Genomic DNA, 13,559 nt, shown 5'->3' with positions numbered 1-13,559 from the left:
CCCCCCTTCCCAGCGCGAACGCTGGAAGCAACTCTGCGTCAGCTCAAGCTACTTTTGGATGTCTGTACCCACTCCCTGATCAACTATATCTTTCGGTGTAAATGTGAGCCAATGGCCAGAACTCTTCCTTGCATCAGGCCTGCTAATAGAGTACAATCCGATACAGGATACACCATCCTCTGCATCAGCGGCTTGCCAATAGCAGTCAGTCATAGCGATAGCCTCATCAATTTCCTAATACTGGCAGCGTTATGGATTGATCTTTCACGGTCAGGTTAGCTGCAAACCCTTCAGCTGGTTGAGCACGACTTCTGGATTCTTTTCACTAGCGCTTGCCTTCTCAGCAAAAGTCCGCTATCAAGGAGCAGTATCGGTATCATTAAATCAGCATTCGGATGATCCAACCGCCCCATCGCCCAGTCCCATCAAGAACTAATTCATGCAAAAGTCGCCGGGCTTGTATTCGACTCCGTTTGGCGAGGGAGTTAGCTTGGGACATAGAGGCGGGAATGTCTGGTTGATCCTACTATTTGCCAAAGCCATTTGTTACATGGCAACCAGATTTCCTTTCGCGTCATGGGTGATGAATCTGGTAGACAGCTGATGGACATGTCGCGTAGTAGAAGGGCCTAGAATCATTTGGCGAAATAGTCTACAGTCAAAGAAGAATCTTGAAAGTCTCCCTTGATAGTAAGGTATTAGGGCTGCACAATGACAGGGCGCGGGGAGAAGGGGGATGTTGCCAGCAGAAACATGAAAGACCTCCATGGCCATATTATACTGAACGAAGAGATACCTGCAAGGTAGGATGCATTGATGTTCGCTTTCCATCTGCTACAGCCGAGGGAGTATGTATTTTCTTGTTCTCTCTCCTCAGGACAACTCAAGCTGAAAGCGGGGAATACTGATTACAAAGACTTCTTGCAAGCACTGTATATGCACGGCACTCATGCCAACAATAAACACAAAGATCAGACACGTACAATACAGAAGAGTAGTAATAGACCAACCATACACCCCTGCCTCCTTCTCCCCCGTCCAACCTCGCATACACTTGCATACTTACCACAAAAATGATCACTTCCCCCCCCCTATCCCACCAAACCAATCACTAAATATACCCCTCCATATAAGTCACAAACGTCTGACAATCATTCACCTTCGCCTCCCACGTCGTATGCTCCTTCTCATACGCCTTCCCCTTGGCCGCGAGCGCCGAGTCCTTCTTCGCCGTCGTCGTCTTCACAAACTCAATCTTGGGCGTCGTCTTCCCCAGACTCCAGTTCTTCTTCTGGTAGATCGTGTTCGGGTAGGTCGTGATGATGAGGTGGTGCATGACGGCCACAAAGTCCCGCTTCAGCTTCTTCTTGGTGGATGTCTCGGTCACCTTGCCCACCACCAGCACGATGTGGTCGAACCCGTAGTCCTTCTGCACCTCCGCCATGACCGCCTCGGTGCTGTCGTCGCCCGGCGCCGTCCCCGTCGTGTACTTGGCCGTGAAGGCGTAGTAGCCATCCTTGGTCATGCCGCTGTGCGCGGCGGAGAAGAGCTTGTAGGTGGAGGTTTCTTCGACCGTCTGCGACGAGGTGCTGCCAGCGCGGGTGCCGAGGGTGATGGTGAGGTCATGATCCTCTTCTTCTGAGTCGATGGGGTCCGGGTTGCGGGCGTGGAGGAGGCTGAAGAGCGTGTCTTCGTCGAGGCTGCGCGTGATGAGCTCCGGGCGGAGCGGGTCGACGTTGTGGACTGCCCGGCCGCTGAGGGCTTGGATGGAGCCGTGCGTGGGGTCTTCTGGGCTGGCGTTGGGGATCGGGTTGGAGGTCACTCCTATCCCAGTTGACAGGGTGGCGAGGAAGATGGAAAGGAGGGTGTTGATTCTCATGGTCTTGGTAATGCAAGAGACTAGGAACGAGTGTAGCTTTGAGAGAGAAAAGACTGTGGAAGTTGAAACGAGGGAATGAGGTTGATGGCTGTTTAGCTTGGGTAGTACTGGATTGTTTATATATGTTTCTGACTACATCTGGTGAGCTTAGCTGCCCGTTGGAGGTTCATCGGACGATGCTGCGGTTCAGGGTTCATCGAACGCAGGATGCAAGCTGAGACGCGCGCACACTCGGAAGACCTTCCTGAGTTGAAAAAGGCTGATGGGGGCCATTTTTCTTGTCGGAAATATACTTGGTTGTGGTTGTGGTGGTTGTTGTTGTTGTTGTTGTGCTTGTTGGGAGGAAGTATTTGGCCCCCGAAGGGGGAGGGAGGTCAGGAAGTTAGGGCTTGGGTTGGGGCCGATGTTGGGGGGGCGGAGGTTTCTGGGTTAGTCGCATCCGGAACCAACAGGGTCTGTAGCTGAAGTGAGACTTACTGAAACTGAACTAGACTCTGAGAGTCGGTAGAATCTGAGTCAGACCACCGGTGACCAGTGCCTGGTTCGGATTCTTGTCTTTTGCCCCTCATCTCATCTCCTCTCCTCCTCTCCTGCTCATACATAACACCAACGCAACTCACCCGCACCTCATATACCCCCCACCCAACTCACTCTACAACCACAGCAAACAAAACAAAGCAACGCCCATCATTCAATTCCACAATGTCCACGCTTACCCCCGAAGCAACCCTACAGGCTCTAACGACCAAAATCGAGGCCACCAACCTCCTCAACACCACCCACATCCACCAACTCCTCACCACGACAGCAACCACCGAAACCACCGAAGAGAAACTCACCCTAGAGGCCTTCCTCGGAGTATTTCCAGCATCCATACAAGAAGTTCACACACCCGCCCTCACCAACATCTACCGCCTCCTCTGCTACCTCTCCACCTTCCCCTTCCACGCCCTCCCCCTCCCGAACAGCTTATCCTACGCCGCCCTCCTCCGCGCCCTCGCGCTCGCCTCCCCCGAAATCGCATGCTCTCCGGAGCTCTTCGAGCAGAGCAACCTCACCCGCCGCCGGACGCGAGCAGATTTCCGGCGCCTCGTCTTCCAGGGTCTTGCGAGTGGGGTAGTACCCAAAACTGCGGAGCAGGAAGAGAGTCGTGAAGCACGGGAGCGCGAGCGGGAGCACGCCCGGCGCAATGCGTTTGATATCCCCTCCGCGGAGGACGATCCGGTGCAGTTAGAATTCTGTGCGGTGAACTATGATGAGGATGGGGATGAGATGTTTCATGACGTTCTGGATGTGTTGTATAATGTGCAAGATAAGAAGGTCTGGGAGGCGGGGGTGATGAGGGCGGGGTGGAGGGAGGTGGCTAAGCAATTGGTTCACGAGGTGGAAGTTCAAGCTGATGCTGCAGCTGGTGCGGAGGAGGTTGGGGAGAGAAGGGTCAGGGTGCGGGAGTTGGGCATTTCACGGAGTGGCTTGAAGGTGGTGGTGCGGTTATTCTTGGAGGGGTTTTTTGGCATTGATGCCAAGTACACTGTTGCTACAAGGGAAAGGGAGAAAAGAGAAAACACAGAAACTGGAGGGGAGGAGGGGCTGGAGGAAGCAGCTGAGTCTGTGGTAAAGGCCTTCACGAGAGACGAGGACGGGCTGGTGGCGTGGGAGAGGTTCGATGAGGTTGTTCGAGATATTATGGTTCGTATCTCTCTTCCCCGTTCCTGGTTCGGTTCAAGCTGTTCAATGATAATGATGATGCTAACCCGGGGTAGCCGCAATTCTTTGTCGGGTTACAGAAGCTGCTGGCCCCCCTGTACCAACCAGCAGATGACAGAAAGGACATCCTCGACCAGTTACCCTCCCCAAGCAACATCGTCACACGGCCTGTCCTGGCGCAGATGGGGATGCTTCTCGCGGAGACGGTGGCCTTCGACTCGCTATTGCTGCGCGGGGCGTACACCCACACCACCAACAGCGCGGCGACATCCGCAGAGGCGCTGACGGCTTTTTTGCGCGACGATGAGGAGCTTACGGTCGTGTTGATTGCCGGACGGTGTATGCGGTCCCGCCAGAAAGTAGTGTTCGGATTTCATCTCCCTTGGGCAGGGTTAGAGGGTGCGGCGGCTTCGTGTCTTCTGTTTCAGTTGCATCCGGTGCAGGATGTCTTTCCGGGGAGTACAGCCGAGATCCCGCGGCCGGGTTATCGGTTTGATGCGAGGGAAGGGACATTAGTTTTTGGAGAAGACGGAAAAGGCGTGCAATTGGTGCTGGAGAAGGATCTGAAGAGAATGAGCGTGCGGCATGTCGTGTCGACGAAGGGGGGGTATCAGGCCAGGGAATGGAGGGGGAACTGGACAATGGAGGTGGAGGTGCACGAGATTGAGATCTGGGATGAGGTGTAGAGGCTTGTTGAGATTGCGTATTGTCTGTTCGTCTCGTGAGGATTCACCATAAAAGCTTCCAAGGTCACGAAAGAAGATCAAGTACGCGCCAGGCTCTCGATACGTAGTGTGTGCGAGATTCAAGTCACGTAGAGAGTAGTTGGTGCCTGGGGCCCAAAAACACGCCCTTGCCGCCGCCATCAACACAATGAGCTCCCCCTCTGTCATGAGTTTGAAGACTGTATGGGCAAAGTAGGGCAGCAGATGGCATGCGGACAGACGGTGATCAATAGGAATATAAGAATATAAGATCAATAAAGACAAAATGTAGGGCTCGCGCCAGGCAGCCGCCACAGAAGTGGATGCCTGAACCGTCAGGCCCCACACGGAAGGAGAAGAAGACGAACAACAACAGAAACCACTTGGCCTCATCTTCCTTTCACCTTGACTTCCCCCTCACTATGTATGCGCGATTTCTTGACCCAGGCCCCTACACAACACAACTCCGAGAGCCCTGCAAAGAACAGGGCTCTCAGGAAGTTATTGGCCTCCATCGTGGGGACCCCGTGGTTAGTAGCCAGGCTAAACAGGGTTGCGTACGGCAATTACACTGCAGCAGCACCTGCGGACAGCAGCCCATGCAAGCCTCCTGAAGTCGGTATTTCACCTTGAACCAGGAAGCAGCAAACTGCAGAAACTGGGGAAATCGACCCGCAATCAGCCCATGCCTCGGCTATTCTCAACAACCCCAGCTTTACCAATCTGGGGACGGTTCTTCTCCAGATGGTCCCAGCTGACGCCCCACGGAAGCGCAATTAGCCGGCGGCGGACTGCCGTTCCTGTCAAGGAACTAACCCCTTCATTTCGGACTCCCACGGTCTTTAGCTGGGGAGACGATGCGGAGGTGGCTAGTTGGGTACAGCGTCTACGAAATTGCTGTCGGGATGCGGTCCGGACAGCCGTCGTGCTCTCTGGGGCTGGCGGCAATAGCTTCACGATCCATCTTCAAGAGACTGGCAGGGAAGCAAAGTCATAGGGGAGATGAAGATATAAAAGCCATGCCATGCCCATGGTTTCTTTCGCCATCATCAGCTCGATCATCCTCGCCAGTTCAGTTTCAAAGCTTCAATTCTTCTTCCAGCAGCTAGCAACCATGGTTGACTCCTTCTCCATCTACAAGACAGCTCTCCTGCTTTGCATGCTGGCCACCAGCAATGCGCAGCAGGTCGGCACTTCCCAGGCTGAAACGCATCCCAGCTTGACCTGGCAAACTTGCACCGGCAGTGGTAGCTGTACCACCACTACCGGCAGCGTGGTCATTGATGCCAATTGGCGCTGGGTGCACGAAGTGGGTGGCTACACCAACTGCTACACCGGCAACACCTGGGACACTTCCATCTGCGATACCGATGTCGAGTGCGCGGCCGACTGTGCCCTCGAGGGTGCCGAATACTCCAGCACCTACGGTGTGACCACCAGCGGCTCGTCGCTCCGTCTCAACTTCGTCACCACCGCCTCGCAGAAGAACATCGGTTCGCGTCTGTATCTCTTGGAAAATGATAGCACCTACGAGACTTTCCAGCTGCTCAACCGGGAATTCACTTTCGATGTGGATGTCTCCAACCTTCCCTGCGGTCTGAACGGCGCCCTCTACTTCGTCTCCATGGACGCTGACGGTGGCGTTTCCCGCTTCCCCACCAACAAAGCGGGTGCTAAGTACGGCACTGGGTACTGCGACTCCCAATGCCCGCGGGATCTCAAGTTTATCGATGGCGAAGCCAACGTTGAAGGCTGGGAGCCATCTGCAACCGACGTCAATGCCGGTACCGGTGACCACGGCTCCTGCTGCCCGGAGATGGACATTTGGGAGGCGAACAGCGTTTCCAACGCCTTCACCGCCCACCCGTGCGACTCGGTCCAGCAGACCATGTGTGAGGGCGATGCTTGCGGTGGCACCTACAGCGACGACCGCTATGCTGGCACTTGTGATCCTGATGGCTGCGACTTCAATCCTTACCGCCTGGGTAACACCGACTTCTATGGCCCGGGAAAGACCGTCGACACCAGCCAGTCCTTCACCGTTGTGACCCAATTCATCACCAGCGATGGCACCGACACCGGTAGCCTGAGCGAGATCCGCCGCTTCTACGTGCAAAACGGCGTGGTGATTGGCAACGGCGCCTCCACCTACACGGCTGCAAGCGGCAACGCGATCACCGAGAGCTTCTGCACGGCCGAGAAGACTCTGTTCGGCGACGAGAACGTCTTCGACACCCACGGTGGACTGACCGGCATGGGCTCCGCGCTGGGTGACGGGATGGTCCTGGTGATGAGTCTGTGGGACGACCACGCCGCCGACATGCTCTGGCTCGACAGCGACTACCCGACCACCAGCTCGGCCAGCAGCCCGGGTGTTGCTCGCGGTACCTGTTCGACCACCACCGGCAATGCCACCTACGTCGAGGACACCTACCCCAACGCCTATGTCACGTATTCCAACATCAAGTTCGGTACCCTCAACTCAACCTTCTCCGGCTCGACCTCCAGCGGCTCCAGCACGACCCTCACCACCAAGGCCTCAACCAGCACGACCAGCACGACCAGCACGACCAGCACGACCAGCACCAAGACATCGACCTCGACCACCAGCTCCTCCACCAATGTGGCTCAGAAATACGGTCAATGCGGTGGCCAGGGCTGGACTGGGCCGACCACCTGTGTCAGCGGATCCACTTGCACCTATAGCAACCAGTACTACTCTCAGTGCTTGTAGACGGATGTGAAGTATCTGGTTGAAGATATGATCGAGCGAAAGAGACTGGTGAGGGGGAGATGGTGAGATGGCGAACACATGATGGCAAATTGTCACTTCTTGCAGGACCTTGAGCTTCGTGTTAGTCTAGCAAATGGAAGACTGTTGTTCTTGACTTGGTTCTGCCTCGACACATAAAGGGTCAGGGTAGTAGTAGTAGTAGTCGTCGTCGTCGTAGTAGTGGTCCTCGGAGTGAATGTTCCAAGAGTCCAGGATTCGACGAGGTGGTGCAGAAATTCCAGGATGGCCGATGAGGCGCTGAAGAAAAGGAACCCCGCACCATCATGTGACTCTGTACATGTGGCTTCATCTCTCGTTCTCTCTTCCTCAGCCTCAGCTTCCATCAGTTCCTCTGTCTCATGCTCTTCTCTGAGCCAGTCATCTCATCGGCGTGTTGCGATGGCATACAAATGTGACTCTTCGTCCCTTTTCTCTCCATCAACTAGTACATACACATGTCGATAATCATCTAGTTATTGCGGTTTAGATAGTTACAGAGTACCGACTGCGACATGTCTACGTCCAAAGCATGAGCCCCCAGAGTGATTGAACTCTGAAGCAGCGAGGCAGAAATATCCCAACAAGTCAATCCATGAGCCAGGGACACTACTCAATCCCCACCAAGACTGTTATCAACGCCACAATCCCTGAACAATGGGATGAGGCACCTGATCACACCACGCCACCGACGTCTCGGCGCTTATTATTCACAGCTCAACAACGACAAGCACTTGCAGTAGCGCCGGAGGGCTTTTTGATGTCGGGAGGAGAATCAGGCTCGGATCCTGCAGCGCCAAGCAACGTGGGTGGACGGGATATTCTCCGCATCACGATTTGGTCCGTTTTCAGGCTGCATCGGGGGCTCTGGCACGGAGGTGACTAATCCAGTAATTTAACCTCCTTCTGCACCCCAGAATTCTCGACCCTAAGCGAGATTAGACTAACATTAGCCTTGGTCGCTCCCATCGCACCATGCCCATTCGGCAAAGGCATGCCTAATCCGTCACCGGTTCTGCAGTGGGAAAGGGGGGGGTCAGCCACCCCCGAAATGCACATAGGTCTGTGCGGAAATGAAAGTGCCGTGACGGATGTGTCTCCGCGGGAATTTCGAGGGGAATCGCGATGGCTTCACCTCCACGCTGGCTGTCATCGACAGCGGCTGACGGCCCGAGAGGCCGACTTCGTGGGGAAAGAAATCGACGATGTTCGTCTTGCTCGTTTCAGCGGTGCGGTCGATTTGGGCTCTTTGGCTTCTGTCGTGGGGTATAAATGCGACCGATGGAGCTTGGATGAGCAGGGAGAGGACCAGAGGACTTCAAATATCGTTGTCGCAACTGCAATCATGAAGCTTACTGTCTTGGCATTGCTTCTCTCCCAGGTCTGGGCTGCTCCTCAGGCCAAACGCTCTTCCAACTTTCTGTGTATGTGTCGTCGTCCTCAGTTCCTGAGAAGTCTAGCCTGACTGGAGAGATAGGGCTTGGAAGCAGTGAGTCGGGGGCGGAGTTTGGCCAGGCCAATATTCCCGGTGTGCTGGGGACTGACTACATCTGGCCGGAGGCGGACGAGATCAAGGTCTTGTTCGATGCGGGCATGAACATCTTCCGCGTTCCATTCCTGATGGAGCGACTGATCCCTACGCAGTTGACTGGGACTCCGGATGCTACCTACCTGGCGGATCTTCAGGCCGTATGTTCTAGCATCTGTGGGAATTGTGATAGTCATCCTAACCCGCGTTACTAGACTGTTGAGTCGATCACTAGCCTAGGGGCTTATGCCGTCGTGGACCCCCACAACTTTGGAAGATAGTATGTCCCATGCCGATCCTAAGACAGATCTCCACTGAAGCCGTGAACAGTTATGGGAACATTATCACTTCCACGTCCGATTTTGCTGCGTTCTGGACGACCGTGGCGACGGTGTTTGCGTCCAACGATCATGTCATCTTCGACACCAGTACGCTTCCCCGCATTCCTTCCGCTCGTTCGTACCCTGATCAGAATCACTAGACAATGAGTACCATGACGAGGACCAGACCCTCGTGCTCGACCTCAACCAAGCGGCTATCACTGCCATCCGTGCCGCCGGCGCGACCAGCCAATACATCTTCGTCGAAGGGAATTCCTACAGCGGCGCCTGGACCTGGACCACCTACAACACCAACCTCGTCAACCTGACGGACCCCTCGGATAAGATCATCTACGAAATGCACCAGTATCTCGACAGCGACGGCTCCGGCACGAGTGACAGCTGCGTGAGCACCACGATCGGCGCCGAGCGTGTCGCGGCCGCCACCACCTGGTTGCGCGAGAATGGCAAGAAGGCGGTTCTGGGGGAGTTCGCCGGCGGGGCGAACAGCCAGTGCCTGACGGCGGTGACGGGGATGCTGGATGCTCTGAGCGCCGCCAGTGACGTGTGGCTCGGCGCGCTGTGGTGGTCCGCGGGACCCTGGTGGGGCACCTACATCTTCAGCATGGAGCCACCGACGGGAACCGGGTATACCTACTATCTTTCCCTGTTGCAGAGCTATGCGCCAGGAGGCGGTTCCTCGGGGACGACGACCACGACCTCCGTGGCTACCGCGACCACCACTACGAAGGCCACGAGTACAACCACTACCACCAGCACCAAGACCACCACCACCGCTGCTACCGCCACTTCTACGGCCGTCGCGGCTCATTATGGTCAGTGCGGTGGCCTGTACTGGACGGGACCGACCACGTGTGCCAGTGGCTACACCTGCACCGCGCAGAATGAATATTACTCGCAGTGTTTGTAGTGGTGAGGTGCAGGGTCTCTCGGGATGAGGGTCTCGTCGTTTGGGGGAAGTATGACATCTGTCCTTCATTCTGTTCAGCGTTGGCTATGCACACCTTGCTAGGAGAATGAATACTTGCATGCACAAGTATGTGTATGGGGGTGATTCTGCATCATGAGACAATCTTGTCGTAGGCGTACTGTAGAATGAGTCAGAAATCACTGAGAAGAGAGTCTAAATAGCGCCATGGACCAAATGAACCTGACCACACTGCCTCATGACCGAGGTCTCCAGGTAGGTAATGTTAAATTGGTTACAGTGTACATGAAGACATATATATCAGTATCACACCCTTGGTGGTTCATAGTCTCTTGATTAATTGATTGATTCCTAGAATGGCTGGAGGCTCCAAGGAGATCGAGGTTCCTTCCACCTTAGTATCTGCTAATATGTCTTAGACTTACTGAGTTGTTTCTATAGTCTGAGGTATTAAGGTCTTAGTCAATTCTATTTAATCTTTTTTCTTGATTAAACATTAACTCTGTATATTTTTTCAATTTCTAGATATTTAAGAAGACCTCAGAGGCAGAGGAGATCGCAGCCAGGCGCGGTATTAATCAAATCCATCAACTAATATTCTAGAGGAAGAAAATGGGCAGATACTCTACTTGGTATTGTGGTAGAGTGCGACAAGTGTATAGTAGGTTATAGTGTACTCCCACCAATCATTCCGTTCATGCTATGGACCGTGCAGATGGTCTGAGCACCGGCCCTGTTACGCGTATTTTACAAATTGATGGTCTGGTCTGGTACTGTGGTATTATTCAGTAAGTATAATTAAGACTCGAGTCCGCCTATTCATTCTGCCTGACTACGCGTCAACTCATCTTGAAACATGATAATGTCGTTGCCAGAGCCCCCTATATGGTCCCGGGTGTACGTATCTATACCTGTTGAACAGACTACTATTGGTACTGACCTGTAGCCACTATTAGTAGTAACAAGAAATAGATTATATTAGCTTTAGTTAATTCTAATAATCTTTGATAGTCAGTTTCACCACGGTTGCTGACCGTGGAAAAAGTCCGTGATCAGGCTCACCTGCTCCGGACTGCCGATGGGGCCAACGCCCTGGGTATAGCCCAGATGCATGGTATCATTTTCCTGTTGGTTGGCGGGCCAGTGCACCAACGGACCCGGGCCCGTCCACGAGGATCCATTGTTGGGGTTGCCCGTCTTGACGAAATTGGCCCAGTAGCTCGACATGATATCCGCGATCAACCAATCCGCCTTGGTCCAGGGCAGATCGGTGGCATACAGATTGTTGAAGACGTAGTTGATCTCGGACATGTGGTAGGCGCCCTGTGTCTGACCGGGCGGGGCATGGTCCCAGTAGTAGGTGTAGAAGGGGGAGGTGTACGCTTGGGCCCACGCGTTGGCAAACAGGTAGGAAGACACCCGCGAGGTGTCCCGGGCGGCTGCATTCCAGGACCGGTCGGCCTGGCTGTCGTTGTTGGCGGGATAGAGCTCGAAGAACCGGGCGGAGAGGTTGGCATACTTGAAGGCGGAATAGTACTGATATTCCGCCACCGTGTAGTTGGTGGTCGTCGAGGCGCCGGACTCGTCCTTGTTGTTGCCGGTGATGAACGGCACGTCGTTGGCCGCCCCGGTTTCCAGCAGCTCCAGGTACGTGGCGGGGAATGCCCACCCATCCAGCGTGGGGCGGAATTTGGGGGGCTCGCCCGTGTCCAAGGCTGTGATCCAGTTGATCGCTTCGAAATCGCGAGGGTCCAAGAGCGCTTCCATGGACAGTGTTCGGAGCTCGGCGATCGTGCTGACGTTATGGTTGAGGGTGAAGTTGATTCCGATATTCAGCGCGTCATCCATCGTGCGATATGAGGTCGCCAGACCCGCGATCAGGCTGTCGTAAGGATAACGGACTCCACTCTCCGCAATCGCGCCGTGAATCAGCCCCTTGGTCAACGGGCTATTGACCAGATGGTAAACCCCCGCTGATCCTCCGCTCTGGCCCGCAACGGTGATCCGCTTGGGGTCGCCGCCAAAGTTGGCGATGTTCCGATGCACCCATTTGAGCGCCTCGATCTGGTCGAGGAGGCCGTAATTGCCCGAGACGCCCTGCGGGGACTCTTGCGCCAACTCAGGATGCGCGAGCCAGGCGAAAGCACCCGCGCGATAGTTGATGGTGACCACCACCACCTCCTTCTGAGCGAGACCACCACCATCGAAGAGGGGCTGGGCCGAAGTGCACTCCCCGCCATAGATCCACATGAACACCGGAAGGCCAGCATCGGTGGAGTTGGCATTGGTCCAGATATTGACACTGAGACAGTCCTCGTCCACGGCATACGTCTGCTGACTATCCGGACAAGCGTAGCCAAAGTCCTTGGCCTCCAGGGTGCCATTCCATCGAGGGCGGGGCTGAGGCGGTCGGAAGCGGTTTTCCCCGCCGGTGTCGGCGGCGAAAGGCACCCCCTTCCACGCAGTGACCGCAATATCGGTTTGATTGAAGGCAGGATAGCCACGAACCGCCCCGTACTCTGTAGGGATGGTGGTGTTCCATAAGGCGGCTGCCCCCAATTGCGCGGCCGCCACCAAGCTCAGCCCTGCAGAGTGCCAGCCTCTAAAAGACACCATCCTCACCTATATTGAAACAGTAAGAGGCAGGATGGAGTTGCCAAGATACTGATGAATAACGATTGAGAAGCGGATCGAATTGTCCTCTTATAGTGCTGCTTACTGACTCAATAAGTGCTCCAGCGCGAGCTCTTAGAGGGGGTAAAAGCAGTACTTCCATCAATGTATTGTATTGTACTGTAAGAGTTACGCGGCCGCGGCAATTAATCCCTCGGCCGTGTGGGGATCCCGCGCCGCGGTGTTGACTCCCCACCTGCCCTTCCCTGGCCCTTCTATTAGCCAAAGATGTCATCACAAAGGTAGGACACTGGTGTTTCCACCACAAGAGTTCTCCAGGAAAGTGAAACACTTCTCTGTCTTCAAATTCAGGCATTACCCAAGCTAGGTCCGCCTACCAATTTACGACAGTTTCAACCAGAAATGTTGTCGTCAGCTCTTCTGTGTGGGTCGATACTGCAATGGAAGTTAGTGCCTATAATGCTGATTGATATTGCATACTAGGTGCGTGAAACCTCCCCTTGGCATGAAGCTTGTGTGCTACAGATTGGCATGCTAGTCCTGTATGGGCCGTGACCGTTACATCGTCATGTCATGCAATCAGGCAAGAAGGGTGCTGTCTGGTCGTAGCGATGGTGATGGTGACTGAACGTGGTGCTATGGACCCACCCTTGACTGGCTAAGCAATTGTCCGGATTCAATTTCTGGGGGGGGGATGACATGACAGTGTACTGCTTGCCGATACACTAGTCATGGGGCGATGCTCTTAAAGTGACACGCATTCATATCCGTCGTCACTATCTCACGGGGGTTCAGCAAAGATAAGAACAGAGATGAAAGTGAAAACTATACGGAGGACAGAGAATACAAAACAGATATGGTGGACTCCATTGAGGAGAAAAGACTGATCTTTCAGCTTCCTTCTTCCCGTAGACATAATACCTCACCTTGCCGTGGTCCTACGATGGGTGGGGACTTTATGACGAAGATCGCATTTTTCAAGTGCGTCTACGCGTTCATGCGAAATAATCTTTCAAATCCGAACGCAGCACGTATAGAGTTGAAGAACATGTTATTAGCCTCGGTCAT

At 54.4% G+C, this 13,559-nt stretch overlaps 6 protein-coding genes across 6 annotated transcripts; 4 read left to right on the top strand and 2 right to left on the bottom strand.

Moving 5' to 3' along the window:
* Positions 1–1,036: 1,036 nt before the first annotated feature.
* On the bottom strand, positions 1,037–1,983 carry BP01DRAFT_100131 (uncharacterized protein). The gene has a single exon (XM_025570230.1). It carries the CDS (start codon positions 1,877–1,879, stop codon positions 1,112–1,114), a length of 768 nt encoding a protein of 255 aa, XP_025429511.1. The 5' UTR covers positions 1,880–1,983; the 3' UTR covers positions 1,037–1,111.
* BP01DRAFT_100132 (uncharacterized protein) lies at positions 1,984–2,463 on the top strand. The gene has a single exon (XM_025570231.1). It carries the CDS (start codon positions 2,087–2,089, stop codon positions 2,342–2,344), a length of 258 nt encoding a protein of 85 aa, XP_025429510.1. The 5' UTR covers positions 1,984–2,086; the 3' UTR covers positions 2,345–2,463.
* BP01DRAFT_100140 (uncharacterized protein) lies at positions 2,464–4,443 on the top strand. Its single transcript, XM_025570232.1, has 2 exons — positions 2,464–3,568; positions 3,643–4,443. The coding sequence occupies exons 1-2, from the start codon at positions 2,582–2,584 to the stop codon at positions 4,270–4,272; spliced, it is 1,617 nt and encodes a 538-aa protein (XP_025429509.1). The 5' UTR covers positions 2,464–2,581; the 3' UTR covers positions 4,273–4,443.
* Positions 4,444–5,404: 961 nt separating this feature from the next.
* On the top strand, positions 5,405–7,024 carry cbhB (putative 1,4-beta-D-glucan-cellobiohydrolyase; the record flags this gene model as incomplete). The annotated part of the gene is made up of 1 exon (XM_025572012.1): positions 5,405–7,024. The coding sequence occupies one exon, from the start codon at positions 5,405–5,407 to the stop codon at positions 7,022–7,024; it is 1,620 nt and encodes a 539-aa protein (XP_025429508.1).
* Positions 7,025–8,405: 1,381 nt separating this feature from the next.
* On the top strand, positions 8,406–9,839 carry egl2 (putative endoglucanase; the record flags this gene model as incomplete). The annotated part of the gene is made up of 5 exons (XM_025572011.1): positions 8,406–8,484; positions 8,538–8,749; positions 8,804–8,868; positions 8,919–9,016; positions 9,070–9,839. The coding sequence occupies 5 exons, from the start codon at positions 8,406–8,408 to the stop codon at positions 9,837–9,839; spliced, it is 1,224 nt and encodes a 407-aa protein (XP_025429507.1).
* A 1,035-nt stretch (positions 9,840–10,874) lies between these two features.
* Positions 10,875–12,473, bottom strand: BP01DRAFT_344587 (carboxylesterase/lipase family protein; the record flags this gene model as incomplete). Its single annotated transcript, XM_025573569.1, has 1 exon — positions 10,875–12,473. The coding sequence occupies one exon, from the start codon at positions 12,471–12,473 to the stop codon at positions 10,875–10,877; it is 1,599 nt and encodes a 532-aa protein (XP_025429506.1).
* Positions 12,474–13,559: the final 1,086 nt, after the last annotated feature.

The sequence above is a fragment of the Aspergillus saccharolyticus genome, assembly GCF_003184585.1.
Source record: "Aspergillus saccharolyticus JOP 1030-1 unplaced genomic scaffold BP01scaffold_26, whole genome shotgun sequence".
NCBI classification, from domain to species: domain Eukaryota; kingdom Fungi; phylum Ascomycota; class Eurotiomycetes; order Eurotiales; family Aspergillaceae; genus Aspergillus; species Aspergillus saccharolyticus.
The sequence above is the reverse complement of the archived record's forward strand: the minus strand, read 5'-3'. Positions and strand labels throughout refer to the sequence as shown.

What these genes read in the sequence shown, in the direction of transcription:
- BP01DRAFT_100131 (XM_025570230.1), bottom strand. Translation starts at nt 1,879, where the DNA reads ATGAGAATCAACACCCTCCTTTCCATCTTCCTCGCCACCCTGTCAACT.
- BP01DRAFT_100132 (XM_025570231.1), top strand. Translation starts at nt 2,087, where the DNA reads ATGCAAGCTGAGACGCGCGCACACTCGGAAGACCTTCCTGAGTTGAAA.
- BP01DRAFT_100140 (XM_025570232.1), top strand. Translation starts at nt 2,582, where the DNA reads ATGTCCACGCTTACCCCCGAAGCAACCCTACAGGCTCTAACGACCAAA. An exon ending in AGGTTGTTCGAGATATTATG is followed by an intron (nt 3,569 to 3,642) that starts GTTCGTATCTCT and finishes AACCCGGGGTAG; the next exon opens with CCGCAATTCTTTGTCGGGTT.